General features: G+C 60.7%; 1 protein-coding gene across 9 annotated transcripts; it reads right to left on the reverse strand.

Annotated features, from left to right (window-relative positions):
- Positions 1-756: 756 nt before the first annotated feature.
- Positions 757-17,336, reverse strand: GRTP1 (growth hormone regulated TBC protein 1). 9 transcript variants are annotated; one of them, XM_061133500.1, is made up of 9 exons: positions 17,234-17,336; positions 16,798-16,949; positions 12,375-12,533; positions 11,306-11,371; positions 9,828-9,952; positions 8,958-9,054; positions 4,082-4,254; positions 3,828-4,013; positions 757-958 (listed from the first exon to the last, which is right to left on the reverse strand). In XM_061133500.1, exons 1-9 carry the CDS (start codon positions 17,278-17,280, stop codon positions 869-871), a joined length of 1,095 nt encoding a protein of 364 aa, XP_060989483.1. In that variant the 5' UTR covers positions 17,281-17,336; the 3' UTR covers positions 757-868. The 9 variants fall into 9 exon arrangements, with proteins under 9 accessions (XP_060989483.1, XP_060989484.1, XP_060989482.1 ...); XM_061133501.1 differs by having other exon boundaries at positions 4,088-4,257; XM_061133499.1 differs by having other exon boundaries at positions 4,082-4,257.
- Positions 17,337-18,425: the final 1,089 nt, after the last annotated feature.

Consider the following 18,425-nt stretch of genomic DNA (forward strand, 5'->3'; position numbering starts at 1 on the left):
ATGCTTTTGTTGGCTCCCACGAGAGGTGGCAGTACGTGAGCTGGGTCAGCAGGTCAGCTTGAGGGGGCTGCCCCAAGGCCAGCGACTCGAGAAAGGCGGTCTTTGGTTAGGACCCAGCAGGGGAGCCCGCTTTCTGGGGACAGATCTCTGTGGAAGACAGTTCCTTACCCAGTCCTACAAATTGGTGGCCAAGGAGGGGTGCTCAGGCCCGAGTAGGCAGAGGCTGGCCCCTGGCCGCCCCCCAGCAGCCCAGATGCAGGCCACGTGAGCTCCCAACATGGCCATCTCCCGGGGGCGGGCGGCACCGGGCTGAGCCCAGCAGCTCCTGTCTGCAGGGTCAGTCTCTGCAGGGCAGTGGGGTCTGGAGCCCCTGCCGGGGGATGTGCCCCTCGAGGTGCAGCTGGTCGGCTCCCGAGGCGGCGAACCTGACAGCTGGTCCCCTCCCAGGAAACGCTGTTCCCCCATCCCTGCCTGTGCCCACCGTCCCCACGTCCCGTGCAGGGCACAGCCTTCCTGCGCAAGGGGTTTCCCACGAGCGGTGCCATATGCAGGCGGAGGGAGACAGCAGCGGCAGGGTGGAGGGCCATAGCCTCCAGCCAGGAGAGGAGGGGTCTCGTTGGGGGCATCTTCTCCCCAGGAGGTCTGGGATGACAGCTTCTCAGTCTTAAACCTGGTTTACATGCCGTTTGTGTAACCACTTCCTTAGACTGGTAACGAACACAGACACGCACCTCACGCTATACATGCATCAGCATCTCAGGTAAAAATATATATTTATAAACAACAGACAGCTCCCAGTGAAGAACACGTACAGAAGGACCGCTCAGTCGCCAGTGACCGCTCCAGCCGGAGGTGACGGCTTGAGGTGTCAGCCCTGCGCCAGCAGCCGCGCCCTGCAGCGCTCCCGCAGCCGGGTGATGCTGGCCCTGGACAGGCTGCCGGGCTCCGAGAATATTCTCTGGAACAGAAACGGGTTCATTTAGACCTTCCCAGCTCCTGGTGGTGGCCGGGCTGAGGCCAGCGAGTGGAGGAAGGTCAGTTTCCTTCACACTGAGACAAAGCAGAAAGCGGCCGGTGACAGAGCTCCAGCCTCAGCACAGACGCCTCCAGAGCGGCCGCACCGCCCCAGGGGGCCAGCAGGGGGCGCTGCGGCCGCGGCTGCCGGACCTTCCCTGGGAGGGCCGGGCGTGGGGAGCCCTTCTTGGAGGGCTGGGAATGGAGAGCCCAGGAGGGGCCAGCCACGGGGAGCAGAGGAGGGCTTACTGCAGGGTTGAGCAAGAACAGGCTGCTGGTGCCCCCCCCAAACGCCCGCAGGGATTTCAGCAAAGCGCTCTGAGGACCAGGGGTGGGGCGGGGGGTGGATATGGTCCCAGGGTGTGCGTGCAGCTGGGGCCCAGCTCTGAACGTCAGTCCTCAGGCCGGGCCACATCCTGGCTGCAGCCACTGCGAAGCTCAGGAAAGTGCCTGAGACAGGATGTCTGGCTGCAGGGGAGACGGCACACGGGCTCCTGCCCCCTCACACTCAGGTCAGTTTTAAAATGCTGAATCCAGTCCATGAAGTAAACGTCTGATTCCGAAGGCAGAGGTTCTGAGCCACTGGAATTAAAATTGGGGAACATCCAGTCTCCACTCTTGCTAGTTTTGTGTGTGTGCACCAAAGCCACACCATTTACCCCGAGGCACTCGAGGTGTGTGGCTGAGGAGTGTCAGCTCTGCGCCCGCGGGGTCACCTTCCAGCTCCTCCTCATCTCCCAGCCTATTGGTCCCCAGCCCCCACGTCCATCTCTGTAAACCTGACTCCTCTAGGGGCCTTGCGTTAGTGGAATCAGTTTTTGTCCCTCTGTGACAATCACTGAACATGATATCTCCAGGTTCATCCAGGGTGGAGCAGGCGTCGGATCTCCCTCCCTCTCAAGGCTGAGTGAGAGCCCACCATGTGTCTGGACCACACTGGTTCCCCACCCACTCGTGTGGCCTTGCGGGTCACGTCCACGCTGCGGCTGCTGTGACGCTGAAGTGACCGTGGGTGGGCAGCGTCTCCCGGAGGTCCTGCTTCCATTTCCTTTCGAGAAGTACAGCAGTGCCACGGCTGGATCAGACAGCAGCTCTCTTCAGCTTCTGAGGAGCCTCCATACTGTTTTCCACGGTGGGTGCGCCATTTTACACTCTCACCAACGGTGCACACAAGGCTCCCTGTTCGCACGCTCAGCAACACTTGCTATTTGTGGTCTTTTGGATGGCAGCCATTCTGATGGGTGTGAGGTGACGTGGTTTTGATGTGCGTTTCCCTGATGATGGGTGAACTGGAGCATCCTTTCACGTGCCTGCTGGCGACCTGTGTGTCTTTGGACATCTACCTACTCGGGTCCTCTGCCTGTTTGTGAACAGGACACCTCAGCTCGTGTCCAGCTGAGGTCTCCGTGCGTCTGGATGTGACCTGCACACACACTGTCCTGTTTGGGGGGGGGGGTCACCTTTTCATCCGCCACTGCTTCTCTTTGCTGCACGGAAGCTTTCAAGCCCCACGTGGTCCCAGTCTGCTATTTTTGCTTTTCGTCCCTGTACTGAGTTCTTTGAGTTCTGACCCTGTTGTGACTGCTGACTCTCCTAGCAGCTCTGAAACCTACTTGGGGCCTAGGAGAGACTAGACTTGAGGAGCGGAAGCAGGAAGGGACTCAGACTTGTTTCCAGTAAGAGAGAAACTGCCTCACGACAAGGAGAAGGGAAGGAGCCTGGGGGTCAAGCCCCGGGTGTCTCAGTGGCTGGAGAACAGGTTCTTCTGGGGGTTCAGCTGGCCTCTTCATATTACAGTGCCCCTAGCTTCCACGTGGGATCTAGGAGATTCTAGATGTTCTGGGGCAGGACTTGAGAGAGCTCTGATGCATAAACTGCGTTGCAGAAATGCACAAGTTTATAGAGACCCCCAAGGAAATAAGACCAGAGTCGCTTCCCACCAGCGCGTCAGGTGAGCGGCCACACCTGCCGTGTGCAAAGACATGTTTCTTTACACAGCACTTATTCTGCCGTCTGGGGAGATGCTCCCCCCACCTCACCCTGTGCGATCCGCTCGAGTCCACTCAGCTCACAGGGCCCAGAGCACATCCAGGCCAGAACACCAGCCACCCCACCACAGACATGCAGCCGTCAGGGACAGGCAGGCCGACCACCCGCCCTCGTTGGGCACCTGCTGCACTTGGAAGCCCCCCGCTCCTCCCTGGGAGCCCCCCATGCCTCCTCGGCAGCATCATGCTGAGCCCAAGAGCCAGACGCCAAAGCCACACGGCCTGAGTGTCCACACTGCAGTCCAGCAGTGGCTGGGGTCAGTGGTCCCCCTGGGTCACCCGTCCCCCTGATCCCTGCCCACTCCCGCCTCCCCGAGGGCCTGTGGGATGCAGCACCCAGGTCATCAACTCAGGTGATCTGAGCTGTCTACACAGCCTGCACCAGGCCTGGAACACAGCGGGGGGGGGGTGGGGGGGGACAGACAGGTGTGACCCCACCAGGGCGGGAGAGAAGGCAACAGGGTAGGGCGGAGGAGGGTGGGCCCGGCGTGGACGGGACCGTCAGGGAGGCCCAGGATGGGGTCACCTCCCAGGCTCAGAAGAAGCCAAGGAGCAGCCGGACAGGCTCCAGCAGCGGGGCGGGGGGCGGGGTGTCCCAGGTGGCACCGCCCCCCGCCGACAGCACGGGGGGCGCGGGGTGAGCGCGCTGGTGTCTTGGAGCCCCCCCCGCCCCCCCCCCGGGTACCCGGGGGGCCGCGGCGTGGCTGGTGTCCTGGAGCGCCCCTCCCTGGGTCCCCGGGGGCCGCGGGCGTGGCTGACACCCACCTGCATGAAGCTGTGACACTCGGTCACGAAACGCCCCCGGGTGATCTCCTTGAACTTCTCACAGAGGTCGGGGACGCTGGTGGCCTCTAGGATGGAGGCCTGGTGATGCTTGAGGAGGGTCAGGGCCACTCGGAAGAGGATCTTGGACCCCTCACTGAATAGGCAGTCCCAGACGCGCAGCACCGTCTGCGGAGGGAGCGGCGGGTCAGCGCACGGCCCTGCCGCCGGCCCCGGGCCCAGCCGGGCGCCCTCACCTCCACCGGCAGGACGTCCACGAACAGGCAGATGAACCAGCGGGATGCGACCAGGGTCCACAGCACGCCATGGCCGTCCATCAGCGCCGCCACCGCCGGCAGCTTCAGCCTCACCAGCTCCCCGAGCACCTCCTGGTCCGTCTTCAGGCCCAGCATCGAGGGGCTGTAGTAGTCTGCTGTGGGGCAAGGGGGCAGGGACACGGGTCTCACCGTCGGGCGGCCGCAACCTGCGTGCCCCCAGAGCCAGGTGGTGGTGGGGGCCCCCCGGGGACCCTTCCCAGAGGACGACCCACCCAGAGCGGGAGCCGGGCCAGTGAGCGGACAGTGAGGCCCCTGCTGGCACCCATCACGCCCGCCGCTCGTCTGTCTTTTAAATGGATGTTCTCTTGCCAAGGAACTTTCTAGCTTGTTAATGTGGTATATCATCGTAATGGTGTACTTAACCTAATGCTTAAACTTTACCATAAAAGTTCAGTAAGCAATCAGTGTAATAAAGTTTGGCCATTCACTGCGGCAAAGGAACGGACATTCTTGCTAAGTATTTTCGTTAAAACGGAATCAACAGGAATACTGACATGACGGTCACATCACCACTTTTCAGGGTTAGCACGCGCTCACCCGAGCCCAAGGCTGGAAAAGCTGTTGGGTCATTAACACCTGGGGCCTGGGGCGCCCTTCCCCACCATGCCCCCTGCCCCCACCCCCCACGCCACCACGCTGCGAGTCCGGCCCGCCGCCCCCTCCGCCCCCGCCCCCCACCCTGCCGCCCCCTCTGCCCCTGCCCAGCGGTGCCCAGTCTGGCCCCGGGGGCGGGGGGGGGGGGGGCGGCCCTGAGCAGCTCAGCGGAGCAGACGAGCGGATTTGCAGAACGCAAGCTCAGCACCGTCTCACTTTGGCTACAGAGGCTTATGGCAGCTCCCAGAAGAGTCAAGGTCACCCCCCGAAGCCGCCACGGGCCCGAGCTGGTCGCTGAAGGGTCACTGAAACCCCCCTGCGGGTCGGCTGAGAACGCCTACAAACCCCGACGGCCAGCCCCACCTGCGGGGTCCCGTCTGCGCACAGAGGCTGAGAAACTTCTCAGGGGCCCCTGGTCCAGCCTCCCCTCCGGGGCCCGAGTCAGGCCTCTCCCGGGGCGCCCCCTTTGCACACAGCCCAGAGGTGTCAGCACGGGGGGTGGGGGGGATGAGCAAGGCTGCAGGGCTGGGGGGTGGCCCGAGAGTCACCACCCCAGGACGAGCCCCGCCGTCCGCCCTGGGCCTCGCTGTCCAGCTGCGCCAGGGGAGCCACCCGCTTCCCGTGTCGCAGGGCAAACAGGTGGGACCAGCTCTTCGGGACACAGATGCATTCGTTCATTAAGGGATGGACTCCTCCCTTATGTGACATCCCAGACCCCACCTCAGTCCCTGACATGGTGGGAGGCACAGCGGGGCTTTTCTGCAGGCTCAAGATGCGGCGGGCTGATGGGTCCCTGGAGGAAGAGACTCGGGCATAACTTTTTTGATGTAAAACAAGCCATTTTAGGTCTGGGTCATCCTGTGATCTAGGTCTTTGCAGAATAAAAGGTCTCAGTCGTTAGAGATTTTGTGGCGGTTCAGTCGCGAAGTCCTGTCTGACTCTGTGATCCTGTGGACTGCAGCCGCCAGGCTCCTCCGTCCATGGGATTCTCCAGGCAAGAACACTGGAGTGAGCTGCCATTTCCCTCTCCAGGGGATCCTCTCGATGCAGGGATCAAACCTGTGTCTCCTGGGTCTCTGCACTGGCAGGCGAATTCTTTACCACTGAGCCATCCGGCAAGCCGAGTTATAGATTTTACCCGGCAAGCCCAGTTATAGATTTTAAGGGGAACAAAAGGTGAACACACACAGCTGCGACCAGGCCCGGGTGACAGCTGCCCCACAACAGAAACAATGCGTCAGTGCAGACTCCCAGCTCTGTTCCCAAGGTAAAGATGAGCCGAAAGCACTGTCCCGAGCTGTTCCAGAACTCCGACGCCCTGGAGCGCTTGAGCAGCAGGCCACAGGGATGCTAAGGGACAGCGGCGCTGACCTCTGCGGCCCGCGGGCTTGGGGCCTGGGCCCAGGTCCGTGCTGATCCTCCCGCCTCCAGCCCCAGCAGGACGACGCTCGAACGCTTAGGTTAACACGACTGTTTGCTGCTGGGGACTCACAGCTCCGGGAGAGACCCCCGCACTCCCTGCGAGGACCCGTCCTCCCGCCTCCAGCCTGGCCGTGTGTCTCTTGGCTCATCACCCACCACCAGGTGAGTCTAGTTTCGGGCAACCAGCGTGTCTGCGTGCCGGCGGCTAGTCTTCTGCTGACTTGGGACGAGAGGGGAAACGTGAAGTCCCGCAGGGACTTGTCTGAGCGGCTGACAAGCGACACATCAAACACCAACACGGATGCTGCTCCAGGGCTGGCAGAGCCCGGGGGGCCCAGCAAGGGGACCGGGGACCCTGCGTCGCCACCTCGTTAGAGTCACAGTCTCCCCGCCTCTGCTCCTCCTTGACCCGACTGCTCTGAACTCGGGGTGTCGTGGGCACTGGGGGGAGGCCTCCGGTGGCTGCGCCCACGCCGCTGATGTCCAGCTTGGTTCGGCGCTGAGATCTGGCCTCCCCGCTCCCGGGAGACCACGGTTGCCTCACCCCAACTCGGGGACCACGCAGGTCTCCTATTTTGTAAACTGCCCGTCACGCATATTCTTCACCTTCTTTTCTGTCGACTTGTATCCACCTAGACTTTTAGGAATTCTTTACACGCTAATTGCATGGATCCCTTTTTACTCTGCAGAGGATGTCTTGTGTCAAAATCAGTTTTTAATTTTAACATCATTAAAATGATCAATTGTGTCTTTTATGCTTTCTGAACTTTGTTCAAGGACATCTTTCCTGCTCTGGAATCATGACACTGTTCTCTGTCTCGAGTTTCAAAGCTTTGCTTCTTCACGTTTAGAATCTGCCTGGAATTGAAGCAAGGGTCTAGTTTTGTTTTCTTCTCTATAGGCAATCAACGGTCATGGAATGATGTTTCAAACAGTCTTTTACCTGCTCCTCAATACATCTCATGTACCAAGTACAACAGATGGATAGACCTGTTTATCCCTCGCTGACCTAACAACTGTTACAGCACCTAATACAACCCCAGCACTCTCCTCTCCAGGCTTCCCTGGTGGCCCAGAGGTAAAGAATCTGCCTGCAATGCAGGAGACCCTGGTGTGACCCCTGGGTTGGGAAGATCCTCTGGAGAAGGGCATGGCAACCCACTCCAGTACTCTTGCCTGGAGTACAGAGGAGCCTGGCGGGCTACAGTCCATGGGGTCGCAGAGTCAGACAGGGCTGAGGGACTAAACACCACCAGGACAACACTCTTCTTTCCAGCCTTCCTGGCTCGGGCCTGCCAGTGATCCTTCCATGATTAAGCCATCCTTCCATCCTTGACTAAGCCATTATCCGTCCTTAATATATGGATTAATCCATCCATATATTAAGCCATACATTTAAGAAAACACTACCCTATAACCATCGCTCAACTCCGGGTGCTGACGTGAGTATTATTTTAATGAGATCTGTGTTCCTATCCCTCCTGAGATCAGCCTGTGCGACAGGAAGGCTACACCAGCTTCACAACGCGAGTCGACGAGTTCATCTTTCTCTTCATTCTGCAAGATTTTTTAGAAAATGGGACTCGTTGGTTCGTTCGCGTTTTCCCGAGATGCTGCTGTCTGTGCATCTGGCCCTTCAGATGTCCTCTCTCCGGCTGTCAGCCTGTGTTCTCAGACCGTCCGTTTGTCCCTTCACTGCACCCGAGCTCTCCAGTGGTTCTTAGAGTCCCTGCAGCGGTTCCAACTCCAGCGCCTTTTCCACTTCTAGATTCCTCATCCCCTTCTCTATTGGCCTTGTCAGACGACGGTCTATTACAACAGTTTTCCCAAAGAACCAGCTGCTGTCTCAGTTCACCTATCTATCGTGTCCTTCTCTGTCAGTAACTTCCATGTTCTGTGTGCGCGTGTGCACCTGTGTGCACACAAACGCGATGCTGCAGACGCGGACGCCAGCCTGCCGAGCACGGGCGGCGAGCACGCCCAGCACGAGCAGGACGGGGACGCCGAGGACAGCGGCCACTGCTCAGCCTCCGTCAGCGCTGCAGTCTCGGAACTCCAGAGGTGCGGATTCTCTGTGCAGCTTTGGTGTAATTAAGACAGAAGCAGCTAAACGCAGGACGAGCACGCGCTGAAACGACCTAGCCGGCGCACCCAGAGGCCCGAGGACTCACGGCCCTGCCCACCCCAGCAGGGACGGTGACCCCTCCCCCCAGTCCTGACCGCTCACCTGGAGGTTTCCTTTTGTTTCTGAAGCAAGACCCGTTTTGCTGTATTTTAGTGGGACTGAATCTAAGGACTACTGGAAACGAGCTGTTCTAACTTTAAGTCTCTGTAGTGAACCCCTGCGTGGGGGCACCTGGAGCCCTGCTTTCTGCTCCTCGGGGTCGGCCCCTCCCGCCCCCAGCACCATGTCTTCACCGGCTTCTCTCAGTTGCTATCGCTGCCAGGCTTTTAGGCTTTGTTCCCTGAAGTTCCCCAAATGCCCAAACGACACCTGGAAATGGTCATGGTGGGAACCTCTGTCATGATTCGGTCTCTGAGATAACTGAGCAAGCAGCTCAGCGGCGTCCAGGCTGAGACACAGCGCTGCCCGTGGGATGGGGGTGACGGGGGAGAGGCCGCCGCTCCGCTGGGCCCCCGTTGAAGTGAGCGTCTCGCTTCAGTTCAGTTGCAGAAGGACGGTCAACCTCTCAACTCTCAAACACGCCTTCTGTCTCGTCACACCCTGACTTGTCAGCAGCATCGTTACACCAACACCAGAAGGCGGGACTCCACGTACCTGGGAGTATTCTGCCCACCAGGGCGTCCAACAGCCAGAAGGCTTCTTCCTCACTCTTAGTCACCAGGATCAGATACCCCGCGATGAAGTTCATCCCCTGAAATCAGACAGAGGAGGCCTGCGCTGACACTGGCTCCACCCCCAGACCCTGTAACCGTGTGGCTGCTGCCCGCTAACTCCCCATCTTCCTCGTCCTTCCCTAGAACACGTGTGATTCTGGAATGACCGTCCGGGGTAGCGTCGGCCTTGCAGGCTCTGCCATCGACAGACACATGCAGTCAGGCCTGATTCTTGGACTCTGCAGGGCACGTCCTCGTGAAACCCTCACTAGGAGAAACCACACGGGCCGCTCGGACGCCACCTCCCATGGCTCTGAATGCCCAGCCGTCCTCTCGGGAGGTCTGGCCTCTGGCTTGGGGCCTGGAGCATGGGGACCCCAACCCCCACCCCGCCCTCCTGCCCACGCCCCCCAGGACACCGTGGCCTCCAGAGCACACAGCAGGAGGGCCGGCAGCCCGAGGATCGGCCCCCGGGGCTCACGGTATGGGCTGTGCACACGCGTTCCTGCAATGCTGCAGACAGAACACCTCCAGGGGCAGAGAACTGATCCCCGCCGCCTGCCACGCCGCCCAGCCGCCCGGCTTCCCGAGGAGGCCCTGCATTCCCGGCCAGCCCGCCACACGCACTCACCCACACGCGCATACACACACACGTGCACACACGCACACCATCAGCTCCGAGGCGACAGGCTGCTGGTCACCACGTCCGGTAAACACAGCCTGTGTTCACGTCCGCGGCTGCCCCCTCCCGCTCCCGCCAAGAGCCCCGGCTGGGCGAGGCCCCGGGGTCTGTGGGGGGCCCGGGGCTCACCTGGCAGTAGCCCACGCCGTGGTTGTGGTGCCCGTAGGCCAGCAGTACGTTGTACAGGGGCCCCTGCAGGCAAGGCTCCGCGTCCTTCCGGAAGCGCACGTTGTCGGGGAAGGTCCTGCTCATGTCTGCGAGGACCCGTAGAGCGCTCAGGGCGCGAGCAGAGGCCGTCCCCGGGCCCCCAGCGCCCCGCAGCCCTTAACCTCCAATCAGCACCAGCGTCAGCCCCTCTCCGCCAGGCTGCCAGGTCCCCAGTGTCTCCCCCTGTTCCCATGCCCCTCTCTGAGCTGGGGACGAAGTGTGGGTGAAGCGTGAGCAGTTTACATAAAGCTTTGGAAATTTTCCCCAATTCTTAAGACTGAAAACAGAAGCAGGCAGGACACGCTGAGAGTTCCGTCTGGAGATAAAGAGACAAAACTGAAAACTACCCAGGAGGCACCAGCGGCGAAGAACCACCTGTCAGGACAGGTGACGTGGTTCAGTCCCTGGGTCGGGAAGATCCCCTGGAGGAGAAGGCAGCCCACCCCAGTGTTCTTGCCTGGAGAATCCCATGGACAGAGGGGCCTGGTGGGCTACAGGCCATAGGGTCGCAGAGAGTCGGACACGACTGACTTAGCACAGACAAACTCATCACCGCCAACTTCTGTCTGCAGGAGGGCGCCCGGCGGCCTCTTCCACCTCCGCCACCCCTCCCCACCCCCCACTGCATTTCTGTGAGCCTGCGTCCAGGGCAGAGTGAGGGGGCTGACGGACACCATCTGACCCTGCCTGGAGCAGAGCGGCGGTGTCGGCGAAGGGACACACGTGGACACCGCTGATAACGCCAGGCCTCCAGGCAGCTGCAGGAATTCTGCCCTCAAGCTCAGGCTCCTAGCCATGCACCTGCCCACAAAGACCAGATCTGAGCCAAACAGCAAACTAGCTGCCTCTAAGCATGTAGTTTTCAACCATATGTTTTTTACAAAAAAGATTTCTTTTCCATGGAATTCTGAACATTCCCCAAACTGGCACCTATCGGGGGAAATGAGTTTTTCGCTAATTCAGAGTAGACTGACCGACTGTGCTCACGCCTGTGTGATGATCCTTATGATGAGAAGCTTTAGCAGGTTTTGAAATCTTTCTCCCCGGCCCCTGCACCGGAGGCAGATGTGGTGAACGTCCTGCCTGGGCTGATGCAACACGCGCCTGCTCTCCTGACCCTGCACCACGACCGACGCAGGCTCCCTGACAGCAGACCAGAGCGGCCATGTGGCCCAGCAATTCCACCTCGGGGTCTGTCCCCAGAGCACCGACCGCGGGTCTCGGAGAATTACTTGACACCCTGTTCAGCCAGAATTCACTGTAGCCAGGGGGCGGAAGCCCTGACGCACACACAGCTCGGGTGGACCTCTCGGACACTGTGCTCCGTGAAACCAACCAGATACAGAAGGACAGACACTGCCTGATTCCACCCACGTGAAGTCTAGGAGAGTCAGACTCACAGAGACAGGGAGCAGACGGTGGAGCCAGGGCTGGGGGGCTTCGTGCGTAAAGGGGACAGAGGCTCCCTTGGAAAAATAAAATGGTAAACTGCAAGGTGTGTACATTTCACTGTAATTAAAAATAAAAGTATCCAAACACTCTACACCAAATAGAGCCTTTAAGATTCATTTTTCAGACAAACAACCACCCGTCACTTGCGGTCTCTCCCTGCCCACGTCAGCACTGCTGTCCCTGCAGAGGGAATCCACGTTCCCTGCAGGTCACGACAGCGTCTGTCCCGAGGCCTCTGGCCGGGGTTTTCTGGGAGGTCAGGGTGCGGCCAGCAGGCTCAGCGGCCCAGCGCCTTTCCCACTGCAGCTTTGGGATCTGAGACCCCTGTTCCTTACGCTGGGGCCACGCCACTTTCTCACTGTCCCCAGTCAATCCCACCTCCCAGACATTTAAAATGACCAACTTTTTAAATGAAGTACTTCGTGTTTAACTTTGTCGTTCTCAGAAACTGGTAAAATCAGAAAAACGGATGTGTCTCCTAAAGATCTAGTTATTCAACTTAGGTTAACCATTTTTCTGAGGACTCTGCACTTGTGAGAGCCTGTGGGCAGCGAGGAAGCTGGGGTCACGAGACAGCGGCCAGGGCGTGACGTCTCCGGACACTCGGAGTCGGGCGCAAAGAGTGGGCGCAGCGTGCGGCTTCCTGCAGCTGTGTCTGTGTGTCCTTGGGTCACCCAGCCCACGAATGTTCTGACGGCTTGCTCCGCGGCCGCCTCACGCCCCTGGACAGTGTCCTCACGGAAGAAACCCACTCTTTCTACCATTTTCCTTACCACCTAGCTGCCCGCTCAAGGATTTTCTGAACCAATTCAGATCATAGTCCTCCTGTCAAATAAGCCCCCATTTTGCTTGTCCTTTGAGAAAGTGGGAATCAGGGGTGTGCCTTTGACAGCATAGGTTTCCTCAACCCCATCACGACCAGGAGTCTGGGTGCAGACACACTTCCCTGGGGGAGGTGCCCCCACCCGCAGGGCCGCCCCCACCCGCAGGGCCGCCCCACCCCGGGGGCCGCGTCACCTGTCCGGATGGCCTCCTCCAGGCTGGCGCTCCGCTCCCCCTGCAGGAGGCGCTGGTAGTAGCCGGGGTTCCGGTCCATCTGGGCCTGGGCTCCGCTCACCCCCATCCAGACGCGGGCCCGGTGCTCCAGCGGGACGCCCTTGCGGATGTAGCGCTTCACTGAGACAGGGAGACGGCAGCTTCAGATGGGCCCGGGGGCGGCGGGGGGGGGGGGCCCTGGGCCCCAGAAGCTGCAGGGAGGGGGCCCCCCTCCAAGAGTTTCCATTGATAGCTCTCACAAATCAGTAAGTCAGACACGGAAGAGGCAAGACAGGCATGCCCCGCCCACAGGTACAGGCCCTCCCGACAGACGTCCGCGCTCCGCTCATGCGGAGCGGTCGGGGGCCCGCAGCAGCCTGGCCTCCACCGCAGCGGTGCGGGGACACGGGCTGCCTCCTCCCCACCCGGCCCGCCCCGCCGGCTGGGCCGGACGCCACGGCCCTGAGCACAGATCAGCGCTGGCTCAGGCACCTGCTGTACCAAACAGAAAAAAATCACAGGAACAATGTCCTAGGTTAGAAGCAAAACAAGCGCTGCTGCTGAAATCCTACATCTCAAACTGACAGCCACCAGTCCACGAGCTCCTGAAAGTGCCTCCCGGAGGCCAGGTCGCGTGCACCCGCCTTTCTCGGGAGGGCGGAGGGCGTGCGGGACGGGAGTTTGCAGAGGCTGGGGGATGAGGAGGAAGGCCCAGGGGAAGGAAAGGATGGCCCTGAACACCACCCGCCAGAGGCAGAGAAAGCCAAGAACCCTCTGCAGCTCAGAGGCACCCGTGCAGCTGGAGGATCACGTGTGGCCAGAATGTCTCGGCCAGTGTGACGTGGTCATCCCGCTACCGGACGTGATATTTCAGTCTATCAAACACAGCAATCATTCAGCCGGACCGTCCCTCCAACCTCCTACTATTTACACAGAACCTCAGGGCTCGGCGTGCTCGGGGGTGCCCTGAATTAATCCTCCCTCGAACCGCAAGGGGAGGCTCAGTCCTGGCTTTGGGCAGGGACCGCTCCCACTGAGACGGGGCAGAAGGAAAAGACGCACAGACATTCATGGTAACTTCATGGACGGACCGCAAAGAGCAGAAATAAAAGCACTGCCTGTATCACGGCAGCACCACAAATATTAACACGAGGACGACTCAGGTGTAACTCTGAGAGAACTGCAGAGAAACCAAAGAACTAGAAAAAGGGAGAGAGACGCCAACGCACCTTCAGGATCCCCCTGCAGCCCCACGGCCTCTGCGAGTCCCCGCCCCCCCAGCCGAGGCCTTCACCCACGTCCAGGCCTGCAGGTCAGCCGCCCAGAACCACGCAGGAGGGGACCCTGAAGGCGACCGGCTGTTCTAAACCTTGCGCATGGGGCGATTACCTGAGTGTGCGTCTGAACACACTCACACGGCCACACGCCAAGAAGAGTGAACTTCACTGCGAAGTTTTAAACAATTAACAAAGTATAAAAAGGGAAGTGCAAGTTGCTTAAACCCCCAACTCTGGAGTCGGACGTGGCTAGGCAGACCATACCTCGATCATGCCTCGGTTTCCTTCCATCCCTGCAAAATGGAAGCAAAGTCCAGGGCCTGGAATACAGTCAGGGTTCCGGACTCCCAGTTGGTTTCAAGAACAACAACAACATCCCGAAGTTTCAGAGAATAAGGGCTTCTGCTACTTTCATTGCCTGTTATCTGACTTTACTCAGTTTCTCTGGAAGAGGAAGAAAATGGTTCTCCCATCCTCAGAGCAAGGGCAGGGCTGATCCACTCTTCATTCCAACATTTGGAGGACTGTAAATTATGCAGCAGAAACAGGTGGGAAATTTTTTTTAAGGAGAAGCTCGACCCCAAAGAATTAACTCCCAGCTGTCTGTCCCAGGAGTTAAGCAGGTTCCCAGGGTTTTTTTTTTTTTTTGTATTTGTCTTTAAACATATCTTGCAATTTCATTCTTATTCAGATGGTGCTAACCCCCTCACCCACGGGGCAGGAGAGAAAGAAGGAAACAGGAGGCGCTCCTTCGTCAAGTCCCTCCACGCCAGATGGACAGGGGCACAGGGGCAGCTCGCCCGGCACGGCCGGCCAGGCCGAGCGCGGAGAGTGAGTGAGTGATCGCAGATCCTGGCGGACCTCCCTCACCGACAAAGAAAAGAAACCACGTACCCACAGCCGACACCCTCACGCAGGCTGAGCTTCAGCGCTCATCTGCAGACGTGGACACAAGTCCTCTCAAGAGAGAACACACACAGAAGAGCCCAAGAGCAAGACGCGGCTGAGGAACAGGGGCAAAGGCGGTTCTCCAGGTGTGGTCGCCGGCGTCCAGGTCAGGGCCCCAAATGGAGCTCCCACTGCCCACCTGGGGCCCACGGCCCTCACGGGCTCCCTCCCACGGGAAGTCACACAGCTGTGGACACTCCCGCCAGCCCAGGACGTCTGGCAGGAAGAAGCTGTATTCCCACTTCCTGACTAGCAAACCCACACCAGGTTACGCCTGACCACTCCCTCGGAGTGCCATGGGTGCTGCGGGAGCCCCGGCCGTCACACCGGAAGCTGCACCAGCTCAGCGGCAACACCCCAGACGACAGATCCAGGTGAGCCCACAGGCCCCTGGCCAGGTTTCCTGAAAGGACCCCAGGCCACTATGCCCTCCGGCTCAGCTGACAGACAACCCCACCCCCAGGCCAAGGCTCACCAGGAATCAAGTATATCTGCTCCTAAACCTGCTACGCCATAATTACAAAGTTTAACAATCACTACATAAATTTAAAAAGGTAAAGCAAAAAAGAAATAATAGTGGTGTCAATAAAACCAAATTAAATTTCCAGAAAGAGTCGGTTGGATGGCATCACCGACTCAATCGACGTGAGCTTGCGCAAGCTCCGGGAGTTGGTGATGGACAGGGAGGCCTGGCATGCTGCAGTCCGTGGGGTCACGAAGAGTTGGACGAGACTTGGCGACTGAACAACAACAGTTTCCGCAGGAAAGATACAGAATTAGTGGGCCCTCACTGTACAAAAAAAAGATGACCAGACTCAAAGGATAGAATTGAAGGGGAATGCATGTCCACACGTGTGTTATGTGAAAAGGTTCATGAACGCCTGTATATCTTGAAGTGATTCTCTGCGGCTTTACCTGACCTCTGGGTCCCTGTTGGACAGGAGGCGGCCTCCTGCATGGAGGCAAACGGTGCACCCTGCTCCCGGGGGGACGGGGGACAGTCACAGCCGCCCCTCTACGGGAGGTGGGGGCCTGGGCAGCTGAGAAACTCAGTTCAATTCACACCTTCGAGTGTGACCAAGATGTTCTCCCACGTGCAAAACTTGTCTCCCTTGTATTTTTATATACTTGTACATAACTTTAAAAAACAAATCAAAAGGAAAAAATGAAGCCAAAGAGAGCTGGAAGCACGTTAATGCCCAGCAACAAGGCGGGAGTGGCCCTCGGTACAACTAAAGACATCTGCCTTTCAATGACGGATGGCCCTTCAAAGACAAACCTTGATCTGCCCCCCGCCCCTTAAAAACTTCCTTCCTTCCGCCTGGCCATGCCCCTGTGCCCACCGTCAGCTGGTGCGGGCCCTGCTCCACCTCTGGCCCTCCTCTCCTCACCCCTAATGCTCTGGTCACACCGCTCAGCCCCGGCGGCTGGGACCCCTGTCCTCACCCCTTCACCGTCATTAACGCCCTGTGTCAGGAAGCGCCCCCGGGGACACTGCTGCCCACTCCTCACCTCCTGCCGGCAGGTCTGAAGATACAGATATCCTCAGGGGGAGAGCAGGCAGGCAAACCATTCTTTCATTTATTCAACAAACAGCTAAGGGACCATCAGCCACCCCAGCCGGCACAGAGGGATCTTTGACCCCAGCGCGGAAAACTAAGGATAAAATAAGTAAGAGCCACACGTGGAGGACCAGAGAGAGGCAAGGAGTGGGAAGGAAGTGTGGGGCTGAGGGGTGAGACTGGAAGGCTTCCCGGAGCAGGCGCTCCAATCCAGACCTGAAGGAGGCCGGGGCACAGCCTGGGGCGGGGAAGACCCCCAAGGAGAAGCAGGGGAGGAGCTGAGGGGTCCAGGAAGCGCCCCGCTTTCTCTCTGACTGGGACAGGGAGCGCTCCGCACAGAAGCCGGCGGGAGCACTGCCCTGGCCGCTCGCCCTGAGGAGCAGGAAACCCGGCTTCTTCTGGAAAGAGGGCCACGGCACCATGCGTCTCAAAGGGCGAGCAGGCCCCACGTCCAGGCGAGGAAAGGGGGTCCTCTCGCCTGTGCGCCTGCGCGGGGCACGGCTGGGAAGGGGGCAGCGCCCCCGGCCTCGAAGGAACCCCAAGTCCTGAGCTCCCCCGAGCGCACGGCACCGACCGAATGACTTGTTGCGCGCCCGCTGGGTCAGGCGCCGAACTCACCGGTCATGCTCCTCTGGACACCACCGCCGCCCTTTAGAAGTTTGGACCATTTGATGGCTCTCCTGGTGAGGATCACCAGGTAGGTGGAAAAAAATTCTTCATAAGCTGCATAATCAAAGTCTTCAGGTCTTTCAAACCCATACGGATCGATCCTACCGCACAAAAAGGGCCAGAGTAAAGTTCCGCGCGCACGTGGACGTGGGACCCTCGGCACCCAGCCGCCCAATCCCTCCGTGGGGCGCGCGGGCTCCCTGCCCCCCAACCCGGCCCCGCAGCAGAGGCGGCGGGCCGAGCGCGGGCGCGCACGCAGCGCAGGGGCCGCCCAGGGGCGCGCGGGCGCCCGCACCGCCGCCCCCGCCCGCGCCCGCGCCCGCGCCGAGACACCCGCCCCGCGCCCCCGCGCTGGGCCAGGGGCGCACGGACCCCGCGCGCCTACCTGGGGACACGGTCCCGCGCCGCCTGCGCGCGCCCCGCGGCCGCCATGCCGGGAGAGGCGGGAGGGGGCGCCCGGGCCGCGGGGCTGGGGGTGCCAAGTTCACCTCCCGGGAGTCGGGGCGCCTCGCGTCCTTCCGCCGGGCCGCGGGCGCCGGGAGGCGGGGCTGGGGGCGGGGAAGGAGGGCGGGGGAGGGGAATGGGGGGCGGGGAGGGATGGGAACGTCTGGGGACCCGGAGGGCGGGGCGCGGCCCGGAGGGAGGGCCCGGGAGGGGCTGCACCTGCCCCTGCGCGCGGAGCCGGGAGCCCGGAGCCCGGGAGGGGCGCGGCCGGGCCGGCCTCCGGCCCCCGGGGCGGGGACGGGGAATGGGCCCCCTGCAGGGGAGGGAGGGGGCGCGGGGGGGGCGGGGTGGGGCGCGGGGGGGTGCGGGCGCGGGGACGGCCCCCGGCGGGGAGAGGGCCCTGGGCCCGGCGAGGCTGACGGCCCGGCCGGCGCGTCAGGTCCCGCCGCCCCGCACCGCGCGCCCCGCACCCCGGGGCCTCCCTGCCGAAGCCAAGGTGGGAGGAGGTGAGTCCACTTTAGATTCTTCTGACAGCTGGCCAGGCCTGCGTGCCCCGCGGGTCCGAAGGCCGGCGTCCTGACCTGTGACCGCTGGTTTAATGTTCTTTTTACAGAAAACGACCGTTTTATTTTTAACTTGTTCTCTTTCAGCCTACACTTTCCGACCTGAAAATAAGACACAAATAAGTGGATCTTAATCCGGGTGCCACCGTCCCTTCCCCCACCCCGGCGGAATCAGCCCGTCCCTGCCTCCCACCGCCCCAAACCAGGCTCGGAAGCAGGGGTGCAGGCCCTGCCCGAGCCGCCCCTCGCGCTGAGCCGGCAGCTGGGGCTCCCGCACACACGGGAGGGTGGGCACGCCCTGCCCAGTGGCCGTCTGGGGTGACCAGGGCTGACTGCTCGCGTCCCCTCCGCTCCAGGGCTCTCCCCACAGATGCTTAGGATCTGGGGAGCGTGAGTCATGGCTGGGACAGAACAGGCATGCTGCCCCACCTGCGCCTTTTACTCTGAGGGACCTGCCTGCAGACACCAACACGGTGGTCGCCACGCAGTGTGCCCACTGGGCCCGCAGGGTGGCCCTGGCCCAGAACAGCGTCTTCCTCCCCGTTCAGCACCGCGGTGCCCTGGTGTTTC

The sequence above is a fragment of the Dama dama genome, chromosome 30 (genome assembly GCF_033118175.1).
Source record: "Dama dama isolate Ldn47 chromosome 30, ASM3311817v1, whole genome shotgun sequence".
Taxonomy (NCBI): domain Eukaryota; kingdom Metazoa; phylum Chordata; class Mammalia; order Artiodactyla; family Cervidae; genus Dama; species Dama dama.

Coding starts and splice junctions, on each gene's coding strand:
- GRTP1 (XM_061133499.1), bottom strand. CDS start 17,280: ATGGCGGCCGCGGGGCGCGCGCAGGCGGCGCGGGACCGTGTCCCCAG. Junction 9,055..9,827: donor ACGGCGTGGGCTACTGCCAG/GTGAGCCCCGGG, acceptor GTCTGATTTCAG/GGGATGAACTTCATCGCGGG. Junction 959..3,827: donor AGTGTCACAGCTTCATGCAG/GTGGGTGTCAGC, acceptor TTTCTGTTCCAG/AGAATATTCTCGGAGCCCGG.